The 24,293-nt window shown below is 32.9% G+C and overlaps 1 protein-coding gene across 6 annotated transcripts in view; it reads right to left on the reverse strand.

Annotated features, from left to right (window-relative positions):
• The window catches only part of TRIQK (triple QxxK/R motif containing), an 85,434-nt gene that overhangs the window by 17,039 nt on the left and 44,102 nt on the right, over positions 1-24,293 (reverse strand). For 4 of the 6 annotated variants that reach the window (XM_047842045.1, XM_047842048.1, XM_047842044.1 and 1 more), the window contains one exon: positions 23,646-23,727. In XM_047842045.1, the coding sequence (XP_047698001.1) occupies positions 23,646-23,727 (82 nt within the window). The remainder of the gene's footprint in view (positions 1-23,645; positions 23,728-24,293) is intronic. The other 2 variants (XM_047842049.1, XM_047842047.1) reach the window with 1 other exon arrangement.

A 24,293-nucleotide genomic window follows, 5' to 3' on the forward strand; every position in this document is an offset into this window, starting at 1 on the left:
AAATTAAGAAATATTAAAATTTGCATTTTCACATAGGAAAATGTGGCATAAAAGTGCTCTTTGAACCAGTATCAGCAACTAACTACCAAACTGCTCTAAGTATGTGCACATAGTTATTGAGTAGAAAGTGAAATCTCTGAAGTAAGTTTTTTTTGGCTAGCAAGTAACAAATTATTAATTATTGTCCATCAAGAAACAAGAAAACTCTAAGAAAAAAAATATATATAGTATTTTATTATTTTCACCTGCTTCCACAATCTTAACTACATGAGTCATTATTTTCTAAAGTTGCTAGATAGAATTGCCAGAACCTCTGAATATAGTGTGAAATTAGAACCTATCACTGATTTAAGTGTTCTTAGTTAACCTTATGTCTAACTAAGCATAATTGAAAATGTTCACTTATGGTCACCAGGATTTTTATATTCCATTTTATGGAATACATATGAAATATTTTATGTTTAGCCAACTCTTTCATTCATTCATTCATTACAAATTATTTTATCGAGGGGTGACTGGCTGGCTCAGTTGGTAGAGCACATGACTTGATCTCAGGGTTATAAGTTCAACTCTCATATTGGGTATGGAAATTACTTAAAAAATAAAAACTTTTTAAAATTATTTATTGAGCACTTACTATGTAACAGTGTTCTAGGTACTGAATACAAAGTAGTGTGAGTAAAACAGACCAATTGTCTATTATCCTTGTTAAAAGATAGATAGGGGCACCTGGGTGGCTTAGTCAGTTAAGCTTCCAACTTTGGCTCAGGTCATGATCTCACGGTTCATGAATTAGAGCCCTGCATCAGGCTGTCTGTTGTCAGCACAGAGCCCTCTTTAGATCCTCTGTCTCCTTCTCTCTCTGCCCTTCCCCACTCATGCTTTCTCTCTCTCTCTCTCAAAACTAAATAAACATTTAAAAAATAAATAAATAAAAGATAGATAATAAGGAAACAAAAACATGTTCAGTTTCTCAAGTGATAAAAACCACTAAAAACAAAAATAAAGTTAGTAAGGGGAAGAAAATAAAAGGGACAGATGCAGTGTTTCAGATAGAGTGGTCAGGTAAGGTCTCCTTGATAACGTCACTTAACATTATTACTTGATGTCACTTGACCAGATATTTAAATGAATTTAGGGAGAAAGTCATGTGGATATCTGGTAGTTGCAATTTCAAATACTGGGAACATCAAAGTCCAAAGACTCGGGAAATCCAAACCCCTAGAAGGTCAAAATGTCACTGAAGTTTCTCAAGTCAAAGAGCTTTATGGATAATAAAATAAAAATCTGAGAGTGAGGTCAGCATCATGGCAGCGTGAGTTATTCCTTTTACTCCCCTTTCATTTGCAACTGATCAGACACCCATAACCAAAGAAAAGCACCTCTTCACTACATACTAGGACACTCAAAAGATCCACCTATTTATACACCCACAAGTGGGCAGACTGGACAGCAGAGGAAGCCATGGAGCAAGGGGAGCCGCAGTGGCACCAGGGGTGGCAGCTGCAGAGAAAGCTGCTGTAGGTCTGGCTATGTGCCAGCACAACCTTTCTGGCAGAGGAGGTGGAGGGTGAAGGTGGTTGGTAAGTGGGGTCTGCCCAGTTGAGTGTTCTGTAGCTAGGGGAATCCATTGCTCTCTTTTAGAAGGGACCACAGTGACTGGGGGCAGGGAAAGGAAAGAGAAGTAGGCAGACAAAGAGAACTGAAGGGAAGTGTCTCCTGTTGTCTGTCTCAGGGTTCAGGGAAAAGAATCACCCACAGACCTCTGGGACTCCTTCCCCCACAATCATGGATCCCTCTACAGAGCTGTGGGCACACCCACAGCCCCAAGTGCTAAATATGCACCATCCCCTCTGCAGCCAGTTTTCTTTTCTTTTTTTTTTTTTTTTTATGCCTGGACTCCCAATTTTCAGTAAGATAAACCAAAAAATTATGCTATACCACCACCTTCTGGAAAGTGAAAGGAAGGCTTCTAATTACCAACCTGTCAGAATCATATTAAGCAAAACCTTACCTAAATAAGAAAAGTGTACATTACTTTCAATGTGAAAAGTAGGCACTTTTCATCAAATCATGGTAATACAATATGACAAAAAGGAAATGACAATTCTCCAGAAACTGAACCCAAAGACATGGAATATTGTAATCTAAGGGATAAAAGAATTCAAAATAGCTGTTATGAAGACATTCAGTGAGCTATAAGAAAACTCAGGCAATATAAAGCTCTCAGGAATAAAATGAACAGACAAAGGAATAGTTTACCAAAGTGACTGGAATTCTAAATAAGAACCAAACAGAAATTCTGGAGGTAAAGAACTCAATAAATGAGATAAAGAATGCATTAGAATGCATTGGAAATAGAACAGATCAAATGGAAGAGAGAATTCACAAGGTGGAAGATAGGCATCTAGAAATGATTCAGGCAGAAGAGGAAAGAAAACTAAGATTTTTAAAAAGCAAAGAAATCCTATAAGAGGTCTCAGGGTCCATTAGAAAAGCCAACTTTAAATAATGATTATTTCAGAAGGAGAAGAGGGACAGAAAAAAGGCAGAGAATTTAATTAAGTAAATTTAATTAAAATTCAATATCTAAGAACTTCCCAAATCCAGGGAAGGAACTGGATAAAATTCCATGAAGCTTATTAAATGCCTTATTACTCAATGCAAAAAGACCATTTCCAAGACATATTTCATTAAAAGTGTTAAAAGTAATGATAAAGAAAGAATTTTAAAGACAGGGGGGAAAAGATAGTAACCCACAAAGGAATGCCTATTAGACTATGAGTACATTTCTCAGCAAAAACTCCACAGGTCAGGAGATAGTAGAATGACATATTTAAAAATGTGAAATACAAAAACTGTCAGCCAAGAATATCTTATCTGCCAAAGTGATCCTTCACACATAAAGGAGAAATAAAGGCCTTCCCAGACAAATTAAAGAGAGGAAGTTCACCGCCACTAGACCTGCCTTACAAGAAATGTTGAAAAAAGCACTTCAAGCTATAAAGAAAGGACAAAAGTACACAAAACTCTTTTTAAGGTGACAAGCAGTCAGAATTAGAATATTCTTTAGAATAGTATGTTAAACTATTAATTATAGCTTAAAGTTTAAAGGAAAAGGACATTAAAAATACAGCTACCACAAACTGGTAACAAAGTCACAGCATAAAAAGAGATCATTTGTGACATCAAAAGTATAAAAGGGGAAGAATGAAATGACAGAGACTTTATAGAGAATGAAGATAAATTGCTATCACCAGGAAAAAAATATATTTTATTCATCAAATGTCTTATACAAACCTTGTAGTAACCACAAAGGAAAAATCTAGAAGAGAGACATGAAACAAAAATAGGAGAATCATCCCAGAAAACCACTAAAAAAACGCAAAAAAAAAAAGAAGGTAAAAGAAACAGTGGAGACAAAATAACCAGAAGGCAAAAGATAAAATGACAGTTGTAAATCCTTACGTACCAATAATCAATCTAAATGTAACAGGGTAATGGGACTGAACTCACCAGTCAAAAGGCAAAGTGGCTAAATAGTTAAAACAACAACAACAACAACAACAACAACAACAAAAACAAGACCCAACCATATGCTGCCTGCAGGAGATTCATTTCAGCTCTAAGACACACATCAGTTCAAAGTGAAAGGGTAGAAGATGATATTCCAAGCAAACAGAAACCAAAATGGTGGGTATAACCAAAATTATATCAGACAAAATACACTCCAAGACAAAAAAGGTAAGAAGACACAAAGAAGGTAATTATATAATGATGAAAAGGTCAGTACCTCAAGAGGATATGACAATTGTAAATATATATGCTCCTAACCTTGTATATCTGAGTACCAAGATATATTAAGCAAATAGTAATAGGTTTTAAGGGAGAAATAAAGGACAATACAATAAATGCATGGGATTTCAATACCCCATTATACAGCAATGGATAGATCATCCTGGCAGAAAATCAACAAAGAAACTTTATAACGAACCATACTTCATAACAAATGGACTTAATAGACATATACAGAACATTCCATCCAATAGCAGCCAAATATTTATTCTTCTCAACTGCACATAGAACATTCTCCAGCATGGATCGTATGATATGCCACAAAACAATTCTTAGCAAATTTTAAAAGACTGACATAATACCAACCATCTTCACTGAACTAGAAATTAACAACAAAAAGAAAGTTAGATCTATGAATATGTGGAAACTAAACAACACACTTCTAAACAACCATTAGATCAAAAAGAAATAAAACACTAAAACAAATAAAAATGGAAAAACAACATACCAAATAGTCAAATAGTGTGTCAAATCAAATAGTGTGGGCTGCAGCAAAAGTAGTTCTGAGAGGAAAGTTTACAGCAGTAAACAAACATATTAAGTATGAAATTAAAAAGATCTCAAATAAACAACCTAACTTTACACCATAAGAAATTAGAAAAAAAAAAGAATAAAGCCTAAAGTTAGCAGATGGAAGGAAATACTAAAGATCAAAGCAGAAACAAATGAAATAGAGACCAGAAAAACAATAGAAAAGATCAACGAAATTAAAAGCTGGTTCTTTGGAAAGATAAACAAAATTGACACACTTTTAACTAGACTAAGAAAAAAGAGAGAAGACTTAAATAAAACTAGAAATGAGAGAGGAGACATTACAACTGACACCGCAGAATTATAAAAGAAACATCTACTCATTATCAGGAAAATACAAATCAAAACCAAACTGAGATACCACCTCACACCAGTCAGAGAGGCTAAAATGAACAAATCAGACTACAGATGTTGGCGAGGATGTGGAGAAACGAGAACCCTCTTACACTGTTGGTGGGAATGAAAACTGGTGCAGCCACTCTGGAAAGCAATGTGGATGTTCCTCAAAAAATTAAAAATAGAACGACCCAGCAATAGCACTACTAGGAATTTATCCAAGGAATACAGGAACACTGATGCATAGGGGCACGTGTACCCCAATGTTTACAGCAGCACTTTCAACAATAGCCAAATCATGGAAAGAGCCTCAATGGTCATCAACTGATGAATGGATAAAGATGTAGTTTATATATACAATGGCATACTACTTAGCAATGAGAAAGAATGAAATCATGCCATTTGCAGCAATGTGGATGGAACTGGAAGGTATTATGCTGAATGAAATAAGTCAGTCAGAGAAGGACAGATATCATATGTTTTCACTCATATGTGGATCTTGAGAAACTTAACAGAAGACCATGGGAGAAGGGAAGGGGAAAACATAGTTACAAACAGAGAGGGAGGAAGGAAAACCACAAGAGACTCATAAATACAGAGAACAAACTGAGGGTGGATGGAGGGGTGGGGGAGAGGGGAAAATGGGTGATGGGCATTGAGGAAGACACTTGGGATGAGCACTGTGTGTTGTAAGTGATGAACCATGGGAATCTACCCCAAAAACCAAGAGCACAATTTGACAGTAAATTATATTAAAATAAATAAATGAAAGAAACATCTATGAACAATTATTTGCCAACAAGTTACATAATCTAGAAGAAATGGACACATTTCTAGAAACACATAACCTACCAACACTAACTCAGGAAGAAATACAAAATACAAACAAACTGATAATAACCACAGAGATTGAATCAGTAATCAAAAACTCCCAGCACAGAAAACTCAGACCCAAAAGCTTCACTGGAGAATTCTACTAAACATTTCAAGAATCAACACCAATTCTCATCAAACTCTTTCACACTCTTACAAACTCTTTTTATGAAGCCAGATTTACTTAGATACCAAAACAAGATAAGATTACCACAGTAAAAGAAAATTATAAATATTCCTGATGAATATAGATGTAAAAATTCTCAATAACATATTGGCAAAATGACTTCAAGTATTCACTGAAAGAATTATACACCAAGGCCAAGTGGGGCTTATCCCTGGGATGCAAGGATGGTTCAATATGGAAATCAATAAATGTAATACATCACATCCATAAAATTAAAGATAAAAATCATATGATTATCTCAATAGATGCAGAAAACCCATTTGACAAAATATAACAGCATTTGATGGCAAAAATCCCTAACAGTTTGGATATAGAAGGTACCTACCTCTACATAATAAAGGACATATGTGACAAATCTACAGCTAACATTATCCTTAAGGAAGAAAAATTTAAACTATTTCCTCTAAGATTAGGAATAAGACAAGGATGTCTATTATCACAACTCCTATTCAATATAGTAATGGAAGTCCTAGCTAGTGGACTTAGGGACAACAAAGAAATAAAAGACATTCAAGTCAGGAAAGGAAAAAGTAAAGCTCTATCTGTTTATAATATAATCTTATATATAGAATCAACAATTTCAGTAAAGTGGCAGGATACAAAATCAACATACAGAAATTAATTGGATTTCTTTTTTTTAAGTTTATTTATTTATTTTGAGAAAGACAGAGAGTGTGCACATGAGTGAGGGAGGGACTGAGAGAGAGGGAGAATAGAACAGAACAAAGAGCTCAAAATTAAATCTCAGTAGATATAGTCAACTAATATTCGACCATAATTGGAGGGAACCAAGAATACCCAATAGGGAAAGGATAGTTTCTTCAACAAATGGTGCTGGGAACACTGGAGAAACACATGCAGAATGCACACACACACACACACACACACAAAGGGACACCTATCTTACTCTACTCACAAAAGTTTACTCAAAATGCATCAAAGACTTAAACATAAGACTTGATACTATAAAAGTCTCGAAGAAAATGTACGGAATATATTTGTCAGTATTGGCCTTGATGATGATTTTTTTTTGACATGATACCAAAAGCACAAACAACAAAAGCAAAAATCCAACAAATGGGTCTACATTAAACTCAAAAGCTTCTACGCAGCAAAAGAAACAAAATGAAATGACAAACTACAGGATGGGAGGAAAAATTTGCAAACCATATGTTGGGTAATAGGTTAACATCCAAAATATGTAAAGAACTCAGCCAACTTAATAACAAAAAAACAATCCACTAAAAAAATGGGAAGAACTAAACAGAAAATTTTCCAAGAGGACATCAACATGGCCAACAGACATATGAAAAAATGTTCAACATCACTAATCATCAAGGAAATGCAAATCAAAATACCCTTGTGATATCACCTCATGCCTGTTAGAATGGTTATCACCAAAAAGACAAGAGAAAACAGGTGCTGGCAAGAATGTTGTGAAGGGAATTAAGAGTACACTCATCCAGATGAGCACTGAGTAATATATGGAGTTGCTGAATCACTATATTGTATACCTGAAACTAGTATAACACTGTATGTTAACTACACTGTTAATAACACTGTTGTAATAATAATAAAAAGAAAAACCATGGTGAAAAGAAAGCTCTTATACATTGTTGGTGGGAACATAAATTGGTCCAAATACTATGAATAACAATATGGAGGGTTCTCAAAAATTAAAAATTGATATACCATAATGATCTAGAAATTCCACTTCTGGTTATATATGGAAGGGAAATGAAAACATGTTCAATGACATACATGCATTCCCATGTTTATCAGAGCATTATTCACAATAACCAAGAAGTGAAAACAACCTGAATGCCCATCAGTGGATACATGAATTAAAAAATGTGGTACATACACACAATGGAATATTGTTCATCTAGGAGGAAGAAAGATATCCTCCTATTTGCTACAACACTGATGGACCTTGAGCACATTATGCTCAACCAAGTAAGTCAGATAGAGAAGACAAATAATGTATGATATCACTTATATGTGGACTCTAAACAAGTTAAACCTGTAAAAGAACCCAGTAAAATGGTAATTACCAGGGGATGGGTTGGGGAGAAGGAGAGGAGTGATGGTGTTTATGCATACAAACTTGTAACAAGCAACAAATAAGCTACAGAGATGAAGTGCACAACATAATGAATATAGACCAAAATGTAATACCTTATATATGTAATAAATTTTGCTACAGCAGCAATCATATTATAATATCTAAATGTATCAAAGTAATACATTGTATACCATAAATGTATACAATGTTATATGTAAAATTTATTGAATTAAAAAAAATAAAGTAAATTTAAAATTAAAAAGTTCAAGGGCACCTGGTTGGCTCAGTTAGTTAAGCATCTTATTCTTGTTTTGGCTCAGGTAATGATCTCATGGTTCATGAGAAGGAGCCCCATGTCAGGCTCTGCACTGACAGCACAGAGCCTGCTTGGGATCCTCTCTCCCTCTCCCTCTGTCCCTCCCTCACTTGCGTTCTCTCTCTCAAAATAAATAAATAAACTTAAAAAAATTAAAAAGTTCAACTCCTGATAGTAGGTTCAGTGATCCAGAACAGACCCTATGTGCACTTGACAGTTTTGGCTCACATGATAGGCAGCATTTTCAGCTTGGTTCCCTGATATGTGCTGTGAGAGCTATTTTGAAAGAAAAGCTGAAGTAGAAATATTACTCCCCTTACTTACTACAATGGTAAATCAAAGGAAATGTACATTCCTGAAGAAGTTTCAGAGATTGACTATATCATCAAAACTAAATATACAGTCACACTGATTATTTCCACAGACCTATTTATTTTCTCACTTTGGCTAATTGGTTTTGAGAGATGAACTGGGTACTATTAAATTCAAATTTATGGTAGAATTTTCTTACTGTTCTTACAAGCAGAACATAAAAATCCTTTACCCATGGTCACAAATAGCTAATTATTCTAGCCAATGCATTTTTCTAGGTTCCAATCACAGATCCAAGAGACTATCTGCCTTTCCTGGAAGGGGACAGCAGTATACTTATAACCCTGCTTGAGAACTAGAACTGTCCATCTCAGGGCCATGGTCTCATTCCAAGAGAATTTAACTGCCTCACTACTGCAAAATATATAACAATGACAATGATATGATGTTAGCCTTGGAGAAGACATGACAAATGTCTGAGATGCTTCATTCAAATACATGCATAAGAGGGAGAAGAAAGAACATTCTGTTAAATACAGAAACTTGCACCTAAATCTGCTTTGGGGAGGTCCACTGATTTAGTGCATGTCAGGATTGTTTCCAGAAGAAAAGGCCAACTTGTCATACCTAACACTATATCTACCATTAAGAAAGGGACACAAGCCTGACTTACTGGCATTACTTGACAACATTCTTCTATGATCTATGATCCAAAATTCTTCTAGTAGGTACATATTGTAGAGAAACTCTTATACATATGAACCAAAAAACAGACATGTCCAAAAATGTGCACAGAATGCTCAGAATAGCATTCGTAGAAAAAAAGAAACTAAGAATGATCTAATATCAAAACCAAGAGAATAGACAGAAAACTGTTGGCATACATATACAATGGAATGCTATAAAGCATAAAACATGAGTAAACTATTATCAAAATTCATCAATAAAAATAAAACTCTAAAACATGATATTCAATAGAAGCAAATTACATAATAATAAAGAGTATGATTTCATTTATATAAAATTCAAAAATAAAGCAATATACTGTTTGACATATCTAGGGGGCATAAACAGACTTGTTACAAAATTAAGACAGTGCTTAATCTCTGAGGCTCAGAGAGTGTTCGTTACAATTGGAAAGGGGTATAAAGAGGGTTCTAAAGTACTGGTATACATCCAATTTTTAACCTGGATGATGGATACATGGTTGCTCATGCTGTTATCATGTTTTTTAAAACCTACACACATACTTTATATATGTAGAGAACCTGAAAAGCTGCTAAGGTTTAGTAGGGGATGGGACAATAAAAGCTTCTCCAGTAGATTGCTGTGCAAGCTACTCTACCTCTTAGAGTTTATGACATGGCAGAATAAACGAAGGTTGAAATGCTTTTAGCTGTGACATAGAAATAAGCCTTTAGCAGGTCACCCCCAAAAAGAAGTGGCAGTCTCTAGGGTTTTGGAACAATGCCATGCATCCTTCAGCAGGTAACAGCTGCTAAGAAACAACTCCTGGATTGCTACCAACCTCTGATGGAGACTGACTACCTGGTCATGAGATTCTGGGACCATCTGGCCAGAGCTACCAGTTATGAATTGGAGGTTATCTAATTCAACAAACCATAAAATTGGGTGTACCATTATAGCAGTTAAAAAGATGTTTGTAGATGGCTCTTTATAACATGCTGACACCAGCTGGAAGTGGACTGTTATCCTTGGAGATGGCCCTAAAATACAACCTATGTTGGAAATCCTCCCAGTGGCCAAAGTTTGAGTAGTACATTTTGTTGTGCATTTTACCTAGAAAAAGAAGTAACTTAAGAAAAGGCATAATATTACTTTTCCTGAATTAGATACTGAGACTGACACTGGGTCAGTTTGGATTCTTCATGCCTATAGGTAAGCAGACAACATGAAGAATCACAGTATCAGCTGGTATATTGGATGCTGGTTATCAAGGATAAAATGATTTGTTAATACATAGTGAAGGCCAAAAGAATTATTGAAAGATGTTAGGGAACTCCTGGGGTAATCCCTTGTACTATTATGACCAATAATAAAATTTCATGAAATTTCTATATAACTTTATAAATAGAGGAATCACCCAGAACCTTTAGGAATGAAGATTTGGGCTACCATTAAAGGTAAAGGACTAATCACAAGAAGATGCTTGCTAGGGACAAGATCCAGAAGGAATTTTGGAGGAGGGAAGTCATAAATAACAATGGCCAGAGCCAGCTAGAGAATGAGAATGGTAACCTGAACAACCAGTTTCTCTGTAAGACTGGCATTATCAGAATTTTAAAAATATTTCTTCCTCTTACTTTAGGCTGAATCACAATAAAAAATATGTCATTCAAGATCCTAGATTTCGAGAACAGTAGTCCCAGGCTTGGTTGGAAAGTGTGTGGATAGTTGTTGAAGATCTTTTTAGATCCTTTCAAGATTATTTCATTATAAAGGGCAGAAATCTGTCCTGAAACCATATAAAACTAAGATGAGGGGGGGGGGGAAGGAAGTGAAAAAGGGAGGGAAGAAGAGAAAGAAAGAGAGAGGGAGACAGCAAGAAACTGATTAATTGATTATTGACTTATTCCAGGAGATAAGAGAAGAAGGAGTTCAATTGGGATTGACATGAACTTCAGTCTTGACTCTGAAGGACTTTGCCTTTCCACCACCAGTTTGTATTTCTTGTTTCACTCTAGAAACATGGCTATTGCATGCTCTGGTTCATATTCTCATAAAATGAAGAGCAAAGTGGAATGGATACTTTTCCCTGGGATCATTTTAATCATTCTTATACTTAAAAAAAATGATCTATCAAGTTGCTTCCAATTACAGAAGAATAAGATTCACCTAATAATATATGTCTAGTTCCCAATTCCAGCAACTTTAACAAATCAAACTAGCCTGCCTCTGATTTCTCCTGTTAAATATAGATTGAAAATATATACTTGAAAATTCATGGTACATAATCAACAGAATTTCCTGCTCCAAGTCTTAAACGGGGATTATGAATATCAAGTAAAAGCGAAATCATAACTAAAAAGTAAACATTGATGCAAAATAATTTTCAAATTACACCTGGGCTTTTTGATAGCAAAAATGGTTCCACACATATTCATAATTTTTACTTATATATACTTTGCAGGCAATCTGTGTAGTGTCTGCTATTTTAAAACAGAATAATTTCAAAAGTCATTTTCAGTTACAATTTCTAATCAGTAGATATTACCTGTGTCAAAATTTCCTTTCTTATTCCGTACATTAAAATATATTTAACTCTAGCATGGGTGCCATTTCTATAAAGAATCACAAGTAGATACAAAAACATGTATTTAATAAAAACCACAAATATTTTGGCACCTTAATACTGTCATATACTATTCCTCACATTACACTAATTTAGAAAAGAATAGAATAATTTATATGCTCTATTTAATTCAACATAAAAACCTATTTTATGTCATGAATTATTTCATATTTAAAGAAATAGTTTTAACTATGCCACAGTTTTACCGAGAGTTTTCTTAGTTTAATGAAAGAATAGATTACTTAACTGCTTTTGGCTTTTTGCTTTTCAATTCCTTTACTTGAAGCCCAGAAACAAGGCTGCATCTTTGCCCTTTGTTGATATTGCTGTCTAAGCTCATTATCATGTGAATATCTGGTTATTGTTTTATAAATGTTCATTTTTCAGAAGCTTGCTGTTTTTTTCTTTCTCAACAGTCGGCATTACACTAGCCACACTCATTATCATCATGTGGCAGTACTGCTCTTCCTCTGCCTTTGCTACTTTAAAAATTAATGCACTGTTATTTTCTGAATACTGCATAAGCTGCTTATGAGTACATTATGCTATCAAGCAAGCACATGCAGAAAAGCTTCCTAAACTGTTATTCTTTCAATGAAAATACAGCTGGTTCTGCTTCAAAGGCACATCTTTTCACCTGCAAATGGACTTGCTCCTACACTTATTCCTCAATTCATTGTCTTTTATTTGTGTCTGGAAATCTTTAATTGCCTTTAATTAGAAAAAAGTAAATTCAGTGCTTTAATCTTGCAAATACATTCAATCATAATTCTGTCTGGGATGAATACCAAGTTCTATTCACTGTCTGATCTCTATAACAAAGATATATAATTTATTGTCCATTTATAGAGACCACACCAATTAAGATACAATAGAAAAGCAAAGAGATAAGAGTCAAAATATTTGAAAAGAAAAATTTGCAATCTAAATTTAATTACTCAAATGAATTATTGGAAGATGAGTTATTTACAGCATGCCAAAATACTGACAAATAATAAAATTTGTTAATCAAAGTAAAGACTTATATTTCCTTCAACAGTTTTACAATAATTTCTCATCAACTGATTCAAATACCTCCCCTCTTCCTCAAAAAGCAAAACACTATTTGAAATTTTACTTTTCTCATCTTACCATATGATTACCATATGGTATTACCATACCACATTACTTGTATTACATATAAAAGAGCAATAAAATTTGGCATAAAAAATAATTTTCCTGCCATATGAACACAATTTTTAGTTACTATATTGTAAACTACAAATAACTGTGGAAAACTCATTACAAAAGCAAGGATCTATAGTCTTTCCTATGGAATCCTATAGTAAACTCCAGTAACTATCTCAGTAGACAATTGATCAGCATTTTAATAGCTTAAAAATGAATAAAATTAAAAAATGGCATCATCACAGGCAAAAAAATAATTTAAATGTTAATCAAATTGATTCAAAACTTATAAAACCAGCAACATAATAAAATACAGATAACAAATTAAAAAAATATAGAGGTCCAGTGGATTATCATTGGTATAGTACAACTTTATATTTAGCCAGTCATACAAAATGATGTCATGTATTCTTTTAAAGAAAAAATAATAATGTATTATATATAAAAGTAAAAATTGCAGAAAGTAATTTTCTCAAAATTATTTAGGGATATTTGGGCTAAGCAGAGGGAACTAGTAAATTAATTCCCCCCAAAAAATCCATGTAAACGTATTTTATAAAGGCAACTCAAACCAATACTTTTTAAGTACTTTGACAGAACAGCTGGACATTAATCATATATTGCAGAAGACCCCCCCCCATCATTTAGCATCACATTTAGTACTAAGAAACAAGTACTATGCTTTGGGTTGCTAGAAAGATAAACCAACAAGTTGCTCATAAGATATAAATTAATTTCTCAGAAAATCATATTAACAGCTTAGGTATGGAGAGAAAAGTAGTTGAGTAGAAGATATAAAGCATATCAATCTTATTTTGCACCTAGCCAAAACAAACATTTTTTTTCTTTCTTCCCTTTTTATTTAAAGTAGCTTCTATGTGTAATGTTCCCTGGGGGATACAGAGATAGAATCAAAAGAAACCATCAAAAAATATCACAGGCAAGATAAAACACAAACTTTCAGAAAAGTTAAACAGTATATTTCAGTAAGTTTCCAAGTGAGTTAAAGACACTCATTTCAAGAGAAATAAAACACTTAAGACTAATATGAACAGAGTAGATTAAACAAAAGGTATACAGAATTTAATTACCTTAGAATTAGGGAGATTTTTTTATTGATTACTATAATAAATATAAGTACCTTCTATCATTAGAGGTGATCATCAGGGATGCAAAAAATATGTATGTATGTATATATACTTAAAACAAGGAAGAAAGAAAGTGGTATGTGTTATCAGCCAAGTAAAATGTTTGAAGGACTTCCAGTTTTGAAAATAGGGTAGACAAAGCTGAGGTGGACGCTTCTCTTACATAAACACATAGAAACAGTAGTAAAAAGCCCATTGTGTAAAGCTACAGATGTTGAAGGTATACATATTTACATACACACATATACATATATTTATGATAATAAAAGTAAAAATGGAAATGTTCAAATGGAAGACAAAGGTAAAACTCAAAGCAAAACAGGCAGTTCTACTAGCTGATATCCTTTAATAGCCTTGGGTGGGGAGGTAGGGGGTGATGTATGGTGCCTGGTTTTAGATGTCAGGAGGACTGGAATTGGGCTTTTAAGTCATAGGCATGTACAGTACTACTGGAAGAAAAGAGCTGAAACTGAAATACATGGATAAAGTTGAGGTCCTCAAAAGATTAACCAAACCATACAAAAAAGACAGAAAAATAACCTGTACTTATTTGGGGAAATAGCAAGGATCGTTTCTGTCTCCTTTAAGTTCTGGGTGTGGAGAAAAGATGTGTCACCTGTGAGAAATAAAAATCCTAACCCTATCAGTCCCAAAAAAGAAGGTGTGAGGTCCAAATTGCAGGAATCTTAGGCCAAAAAATAAGTCTAGAATAACTGTCCCAAATCTATAAAGGCCCTACTGTCAGTAGCTAAATTAAACACTATTCTGTGAGAATATTTCACAATTCAGACTGCTGGAACTCTCATAGAGGAAGAAAACAGAAACAAAAGCAAATGACCCTCTACCGAAGATGAATACACAACACACACACACAAACACACACACACACACACACACACACACACACACACACACACAAGAGGGCAGGGAAGACATAAAGCATAAAATGGTTGAAAAAATGAAAGAAAAAGAAAATAGCATGAGGTACAATAAACCAATATAATAAATGGGAAAGTTGGTACCATAAGAAGGAATAGTGGAAGAATCTTAAAGAATATGTAAAATTGTTGTTTAAAATAATAAAAGAGAAAAGGCAAAGAAATGGAACAAAAAAGAATGAGTTTTTAAATGATCAAATGGATCTTTTATACATGATAAAAAGGTTGCTGAAATTATATATCCATGGATGCAAGTTAGACATAGTAGTAAATAAATGATTGAGAAAGAAAAATAATTTGTAAGCCCTAATCAAAGGTAAGATAAATCTGAGAAATGACAAACCCAAAATAGGATAGAAATTTAAAGAGAGAAAAAATATAACAGTGATTTTTAAGAGATATGGATATTGTAAATGAACACTCAATTTATATATAATAACTCTCGAAGGAGAAATTAGAGAGAAGAGGGGAAAGCCATTACTCAAAAGACAAAAAAAATCAGACTGAAATCCTTCTAGGACTTAAGAAAGACAAAAATCCTTAGGATGAAGCAGCACACCAAATCCTAAGTCTTTTTTTTTATTTTTACCAAATAAAAGTAAGTATTTGCATTAAATTAGAGCTGAAAAACATTTAAGATAACAAGAAAAATCTTAAACACAGGAATGAAAACTATACTTAAAATTAGACTATTGTAACACTTCTCATCAGAAACACCAGAAACAGAAAATTAATAAAACAATATTGTTTAAAGTTCTGAGCAGATACAAATATCATCCTAAAATTACATACCCAGCTAAACTATAATTCAAGTATGAGTACAATGTAGCAATACTGCCTTATAAACAGAGACTGAGAAATTTTTGTTACTAATAGATATTTGCATGAAGGCAAAAGTAACTTCACCAGAAGGCAGATGTGAAATACAAAAAGTAACAACAGCCAACATAAAGTTAGATCTAAGTAATTATTGGTAATTAAAACTAAAAATAATAGCTGTAATAATTGAGTTTGTGCTGTTAAAAATGAGAGAAATAAAATAATACACACAATAACATGAACAACAGGAAGGAGTAATCATATAGAGTTAAATATCTTTACATAGTTTTGGATAAATAAAGACATTAATAGACTTTAGTTTTCATTAAGTCCAATATATCACAAATATAATCTGAGGAAGTCAAGAGAGGAAGAAGAAGATGAAGAAGATGAAGACAAAGAGAAAGGAGAAAGGAGAAAGAGAAGGGAAGGAAGGAAGGAAGAAGAGAGACAGAGAGAAATGAAATGTATATCTTTCAAAATTTGAACAATGAAAAAAAGTCCAAATTTTTTCAGGAAAGCTGTTAGGGTAGAGACCATCAAAGAAAAACCACAAGTAAAATTATGAAATAAAATTCTGCAAGTAGATCTAGATTTTTCATTCATAGTAAATGATATAGAATTAAATTTGCTTGTTCAAAAACAAAGATTCTTAGACTATATCAAAAACATAAAACAATGTTAAATTGAGACAAAAGTAAAGCAGTAGGAAAAAAAATACCAGAATACTAAGCAAAAGAAAGGCATTTACCAATATTAATGTGAGACGAAAGACTCTAAGAAAAACCTTAAATGCATGTTTATAAATAAGAAGGCCATTATTTAATAAAAAAAGAGAAATTACTAGAAATATATACAAATTTAGAAATGCTGTGCAATAAAAACAGCCTCAAAATATACAAAGCAAAAACCAATAGAATTACAGACAATTAAGATCTCCATAGTCTTAGTGAAGATATTTTAATTCTCCTTCCTCACAGAAAGACAGCTCAAACATTCATTTGAACACCACAATTAACTTAAGCAGTAGTGCATCCTAATGTTAGAGAATAGCTTTTTCTTTCAAGCACAGAATGTTTATGAAATTGACCACATATTATGCAACAGAGAAAAGCTTAATATCAGAAACTGATATCACCCTGAAAGTCTTTGAACAAAAAATAATAAGTTTAAGAATCAATTAAAAATACATAAATGTATAAATATATATGAAATACATAAGTATATGAAATATATATGAGCTCAGAAAGCTCTAAATAATGTAATGATACCAATAATGCAATGAAAAAATCTAATTCATTAAATGAATACATTATTTTAAAAAGTTTAAAAAACAAATAGCAAAGCATTCAACTCAATTACAAAAGAAAGAGAAGACGAATAGCAATGAAGGAAATTATAAACAGTAAAATTATGGACAAAGGAATAATAGAATCTATAGTAATAAAAGTTAATTCTTTAAAACATAAAAAAATTCAACATCACAATTAATATTCATAAAAAGATAAAGTTAAATAACATCAATTAAAAATAGAAACTATGATAGATATTTAAAAAACATTCTTGGGGCGCCTGGGTGGCGCAGTCGGTTAAGCGTCCGACTTCAGCCAGGTCACGATCTCGCCGTCCGTGAGTTCGAGCCCCGCATCAGGCTCTGGGCTGATGGCTCGGAGCCTGGAGCCTGTTTCCGATTCTGTGTCTCCCTCTCTCTCTGCCCCTCACCCGTTCATGCTCTGTCTCTCTCTGTCCCAAAAATAAATAAACGTTGAAAAAAAAAAAAAATTCTTAAAAATTTTTTTACTGTTTATTTTATTTTTGAGACAGAGAGAGACACAGCATGAGCGGGGGAAGGACAGAGAGAGAGAGATGCAGAATCTGAAGCAGGGTCCAGGCTCTGAGCTGTCAGCACAGGGCCCGATGTGGGGCTCTAACCCACAGTGAGATCATGACCTGAGCCAAAGTCAGACATTCAACTGACTGAGCCACCCAGGAGCCCCGATACTTAAAAAATATTTTTAAAATTTATGCCCAACTATTTATGAATATATTTGAAATTCTTTTATTCAACTTTACCACTGAATGTAAGTTATCCAGAGTGGCTCAAAACTATAGATCTATTAATAGATCTATTTTATCTATTGATAAAAAAAAGAAGAGAGAAAGTAGCTAGAAATCTATTCAAATAAAAAGCCTCAGACAGGGATTTTGGTAGGGTGTTGTATAAACAATCTAGAAGGTTTTATTTCTAAATTTGTATAACCTATCCCAGAGGATATAAGAAGTATATTTCTCCAATTCATTATAGAAATCTTGTATGACTTTCAACCTAAAACTAAACAAAGTTGGTAAGAGAATGGAGAGACATATGCCAATTACATTCATAAAAAAGGATGTTTAGAAAAATCATAAATTACCAGTAAACTGAAATCAATTGTGTATTTTTAAAAATAAAAACAAAGTAAGCAATGTAAAGATAGTTTAGAAAAATCTATTCATATAATTTAGCAAAATATCAAATAATATTCCTCTAATAGAAAAAAATCTTCAATAAAATTCATTACTTTCATACATTCATACTTCATTACTTTAAAAAAGGAAAAAAAAAATCTCTTAGTAAACTAAGAACAAAGGAGAATTTCCTTAGCTCAATGACAAGTATGTACCAAAAACCTAGAACTAACATCACACATAATGGCAAAATGAAAACGAAGTATTTTCTTCAAAGTTAGGAATAGAATAAGAATATCTCTATTTCCACTTGAATATTTTCTAGTCACAATAATAGCAAAAGTTGAAGTACATGTCACTTCTGTTTAACTCAAAAAATTCAATAACTTTATAAAGAAAATGATGAAAATTTATTGAATATATCGACTATACGTTATTTAAAAGGATAAAATTGATATGAGTTTCATGTATAAAGACATAAATTCTTCCCAAAATAATATATAAATCAATATAATTCCAATTTGGCTATCAGTGGCCTTTTTCATGACTATGTAAAGTTAATTTTAAAATTCACCTAAGAGGATAAAGAACAAAAAATAATTGAGACAAGTTTGAGGAGAGGCCTTGTTCTACCATTTGCCAAGACCTATCATAAAGCTGTAGCATTAAACAAGTAAAGTATTTCCAAAACAACAAGCAAGTTTAATAATGGAAAAATTATTATCTAGAAGATTATTATCAGTATCTATAAAGAACTCAATACAATAAGATAAAAATAACTCAATAGTATTTCATTCAACTTTATCACAAAATTCATTCAAGAAACTGTGTGTGTGTGTGTGTGTGTGTGTGTGTGTGTGTGTGTGTGTGTATATTAACAGATGAAAGGAAGGAAGGAAGGAAGGAAGGAAGGAAGGAAGGAAGGAAGGAAGGAAAGGGCAATTAAAAGTCCACTCACCAAAAAAAGGAAGAAAACAAGAAAGAAAGAAAGAAAGAAAGAAAGAAAGAAAGAAAGAAAGAAAGACAGAAAGAAAGGAAGGAAGGAAGAAAGAAATGAAGGAAGGAAGGAAGGAAAAGAAAGGAAGAGAGGAAATAGGAGCAGCAAAATATTCACAAAGAGAGAAATCAAAAGATCAATAAGTACAAGAAACGATTAACCTCAGCAAGTAACACAATGAAAACTAAAAAGAATGAATACAATTTCATGTGCGTGAGATTGGCAAACATTTTAAGTCTCCTGGTAACAAAAAGATATGGAGAAATAGACAACACTTTACTTTGCTTATAGGCCTATAAAATGGTACAGCAACTTTGGAGAGCAATTTAGCCGTTAAAAATGCACATATCCTATTACACAGAATAAAATTTCTGGTATTTGCCCAAAAGGAGAGAAGAAGAAAACTGGAGTAATATTTTGAGGAAACAATGGCTAACAATTTTCTAGAACATATTAAAGAAATGAATCTATAATATCATATGCCAATAAGAAAATAGAGATTTACAAGTAAATTAGTTGTATTTTTATAATTTACCTAGCACATAAATATTATTTTGCCTGATATACTTAATAACATATATTTAGAAAATATCTTAATTATGTTAATGTGGGGTTTTTTGTTTATTTATTTATTTTTGAGAGAGACAGAGACAGAGTGTGTGGGGGAGGGGCAGAGAGGGGGAGGTGAGAGAATCCCAAGCAGGCTCTACACTGCCAGCACAGCATGGACCCCGATTTGGGGCTCAAACTCACGAAACTGCGAGACCATAACCTGAGCCAAAACCAAGAGTTGGATGCTTAACCAACTGAGCCACCCAGGCACACCTGTTAAAGCAATTTTTAAAATTCTCTTCCAATTTTGAAATAACTTATCTCTAGAATAATGCATGTGACATTAGGCAATCTTAGTACCTAATTTTACAATATTATATCTGAAGAAATGATAATACCTAAACTATTTCCCCTTTTAGTCAGCAATATTTCAGAATATTCAGTTTTTATTAGGTTTATTGCCTTGAAAGCAAGAAGTTTATTTCATCTCAGTTCACTACACATTTCAAGATCATGCTACAGTAATTAAAACCCTGTCCATTTAATGTGAAGATTCAGTATCTGTAAGGTGTTTCCAGTCACAATGCCAGTCCATTTGATTCTCACCTGAGCAAAGAATATTTAAAGAAAGCTTTTATCAAAGCCATTAATCACTATCATTTAGTACATAATTCAAAAGATAAAACTTTTAGCAGAAGATAAATATTAAGCAGTGATACTAAAACCATCACTCAAACAACAGCACTGGTATTGCCAAACACCATTACTGAGTGACCATACAAAAATTATATAAATGAGATGTAGTAATAAGAGAACACTAAAAATACATAATGCTGCTATTCTTTGCGAATGTTCGTTAACTGGTAATTAAATTAGCTTACTGATAACTTTAATATTTACAAAATTCAATGTTAAAAAAAACTACTATAATACTCATTTGATTTGTTATTGATACTTGTTTTCTTACCACCAATACTGAAATATTGGATAATTTTAGCTGCTTGATTCCCTCCTCACATTTTTGATAGGATGTGGGAAACATTTGCATAGCACTCCATTTAAGGGGGGACAGTGCCAGTGATAGATTTATCATCATTAGTATGAGCTCAGGCTTATGGTACTTTCTCTGATACAGAAAATTAGAAAATCCTTCCTTGAGAAAATCCTTGAATGAGTCAATCTTTTTTTTTAATTACTTAATCTTAACTAATTGGTTTATATTAATTAGTCAATATCTCTTCTATTTCATTTTTGTCTTTACAAAAAAACTTATATATATTATAATATCCTGTACTATATGTTTGAGAATCTGAAGACTGCAGAGCATTATCCTTAAAAAGAGTGAACAAAAGTATACCCTCACTACTTGTGTTTGATTATGATTACTGTATTGCCAAAGTACACACAGGATAATTCATATCCATGCACCAGTCTGGGTTTACAAACCAGTCTAACACTTCTCATGGATCTCCCAAGAACCTGGTGAGACAGTTGGGTCTTGTGTAGCTTATACTTTCAAGAGAAAGTTACACAGGAAAGAGAACTTTGTGTGGGAATATAATACACACCACAGCACCCTCTGAACAATTTAGTGTAAGAACAGGCTGAGGCCTCACAATTATATTACTGTATCTCATTCTTCCTTGGCTCTAATAAATATGAGTAGAATTAAATAAAACAAAAGATATGCCATGTTTATAAAACAGAAGACTTTGAATTTTTAACGTCTATTTTCCAAAATTGATCATTAAATAAAATTCAATTTCAGTAAAAGCCTTAGAAGGCCTTTTTTTTTTTTAGTAGAAAAAATTCATCTATGGTGATAGAAATCAAAACAGTAGTTGCATATGGAAGTGGGTAGAGAATGACTGGAAGCAGATCTGAAGAAATACCTGAGAAAATGGAAATGTTTTTATTAAAATTGGCATTTCTAGTTACATGAGTATATACACTTGTCAAAATTCTAAGAATTATATATTTAAGAGTTTGTGAATTGATCCACTATATAGTTACTCTTTATGTGGTTAGCACATCCCATTTGATCAGACTTCAATCTGATAAGTTAGTCCTTCTTTTTAAACACATAAATAACATAACAACCCACACGATTTATTAACATCCTAAAAGTGAAGAATTAATGTAGTTAGAAATACTGTTTTTTAATTTGCTTTTATCTATCAGTTAGATGAGTTAGATCATTTCACAGGGCTCTTTAAAAAAAAAAATTAATGTTTATTTATTTTTTAAAGACAGAGAGAGAGAGAGACAGAGAGACTGACCACAAGCCAGAGAGGGACAGAGAGAGAGGGAGACACAGAATCCAAAGCAGGCTCCAGGCTCTGAGTTGTCAGCACAGTGCCCGACATGGGGCTCAAACCCACAAACCGTGAGATCATGACCTGAGCCAAAGTCAGATGCTTAACCAACTGAGCCACCCAGGCGCCCCTCACAACACTCTTTTGATTTCAGTTTTTATTGTAATAGTTGTTTGTTTTGTTATTATTTTTGTCTATTTAGATTTCCTCTTTCATGAATTGCCTCTTCATGTTTTGTACCCATTTTACTATTGGTTTCCAAAGTACTTTATTTATTTATAGTAGGGCTTTATTTTTCTACATATAAATTCTTCATTGGTTATATATATTCTAAATATTCCTTTCATTTTGCATCTCTTTTGTTTTATAGAAATATCTTTATGGGGTACACCTTATATATCACATTTATGAAATAGGTATTTGCTCTTTTGGTATGAATAATTTCAAATTATTTTCTGACTTCTCTTTGAACTTCTCTGTTTATCCTTCAGTTATTTAGAAGAGGTTTTCATTAATTGTTACTTTTTTTTATTTCCAAAGAAGTGGGAATGGGTGGGAATGAGTAGGAACATGTAAAAAGAGCAAGTGCAAGATGGGCGTTTGTTTCCAAATTATTTCTAATTTACTACACTTTGTTCAAAGTTCTAGTTGTAGGATACTGATTCTTGAAAATTGAGTGGACTTTGTGACTTCATATGTAGGTAATTTTTTATAAATACTTCATGTAATCTTGAAAAGAATGGGTAGAAAATCTTGCACTTAGAGCACAGTCTAAAACAGATAAGCTTTCTGTTATTATTTTTAAGTTGATGAGTGGACTTTTCTCTAGTCCACCATTTTATTAAGGTAAAGTTTTAAAGAAGAATTTCAAGCTTATCAAATTACTGCCATTCAGTCAACAAAATTAAAAATTTTCAGATGGATAAAAATAAATGCTTTAATAGATGATAATGTTAAAAATAAATACTGGGGCGCCTGGGTGGCTCAGTCGGTAAAGTGTCTGACTTCAGCTCAGGTCATGATCTCGCGGCCTGTGGGTTCGAGCCCCACGTCCGGCGCTGTGCTGACAGTTCAGAGCCTGGAGCCTGCTTCAGATTCTGTGTGTGTCTCTCTCTGTCCCTCCCATGCTCATGCTCTGTCTCTCTCTGTCTCTCAATAATAAATAAACAATAAAAAAAATTTACTATATAAGAGCATCCACCCTTAAGAATAATAATACAATGTACTTTTGCTTTTATTAAATTAATAAAAATTATAAGAGCTTAGAAAAATCACAAGTACACAAAGTGTATTTCTTCATTGGTAAGCAGGACTGCACTTATTTTTTGCTCTTTAAAAACTATATGGTCCTTCATTATTCATATTCTGTGTATCATATGTATTAGGGAAAAGTTATTTTCTTAATATCACACATAATTGATTTTTTCTTTATCTTAATTCACAGGAATGTATCAAAGGGAATTCAGTGCTTACCAATTTGCTTTCTGTACTGATCAACAGGAAGTTTTACAGTGGAGGCATCTTTTCTACCCATCTTTGATCTCCAAAATGCCTGCTGCAAAGAAAGAAAATAATTATGATGAAGTCCTAAAAAATCAAAAGGACTATCTACAAACTTCAGGAATAATTTATTCCATAAAACTCAGTTTTAAAGCAATGGGTAAAAATGTCTTTGACTTATTCCCTTTAGATATCAATAAAGAACACAAAAATCTTCCAAATAAATTATCAAGGATACAATTGCTGGTAATTAAATTTCCCAATTATTTGTTCTCGGTAACATTCATATTTATCAAGTACTATCAATACTCAATTAAACCAAACTATTAGAGAGTATTATCTGTAATTGTGAAAATCATGTACTGTTCATTCAGATAGGTGGGGGTTGTAGGCATGCTATTGGCAGAATGTTTCTTTCCAATTATCTACCATGTTACAAAATAAAAACTAATATTTGAATCTCAGACACTTTACATTTTGTTTTAAAAAGCATGACACAGTAGACAAAAGTGCCTAAATTTGAGTTCTAGTGCTGTCTCTCCTTCTGAAAACAGTATAAACTACTACCATTTACTAATATTCTCATGCTTACTACATTATATGCACTGTTTGATTTAATCC

The sequence above is a fragment of the Prionailurus viverrinus genome, chromosome F2, assembly GCF_022837055.1.
Source record: "Prionailurus viverrinus isolate Anna chromosome F2, UM_Priviv_1.0, whole genome shotgun sequence".
Classification (NCBI taxonomy): Eukaryota; Metazoa; Chordata; class Mammalia; order Carnivora; family Felidae; genus Prionailurus; species Prionailurus viverrinus.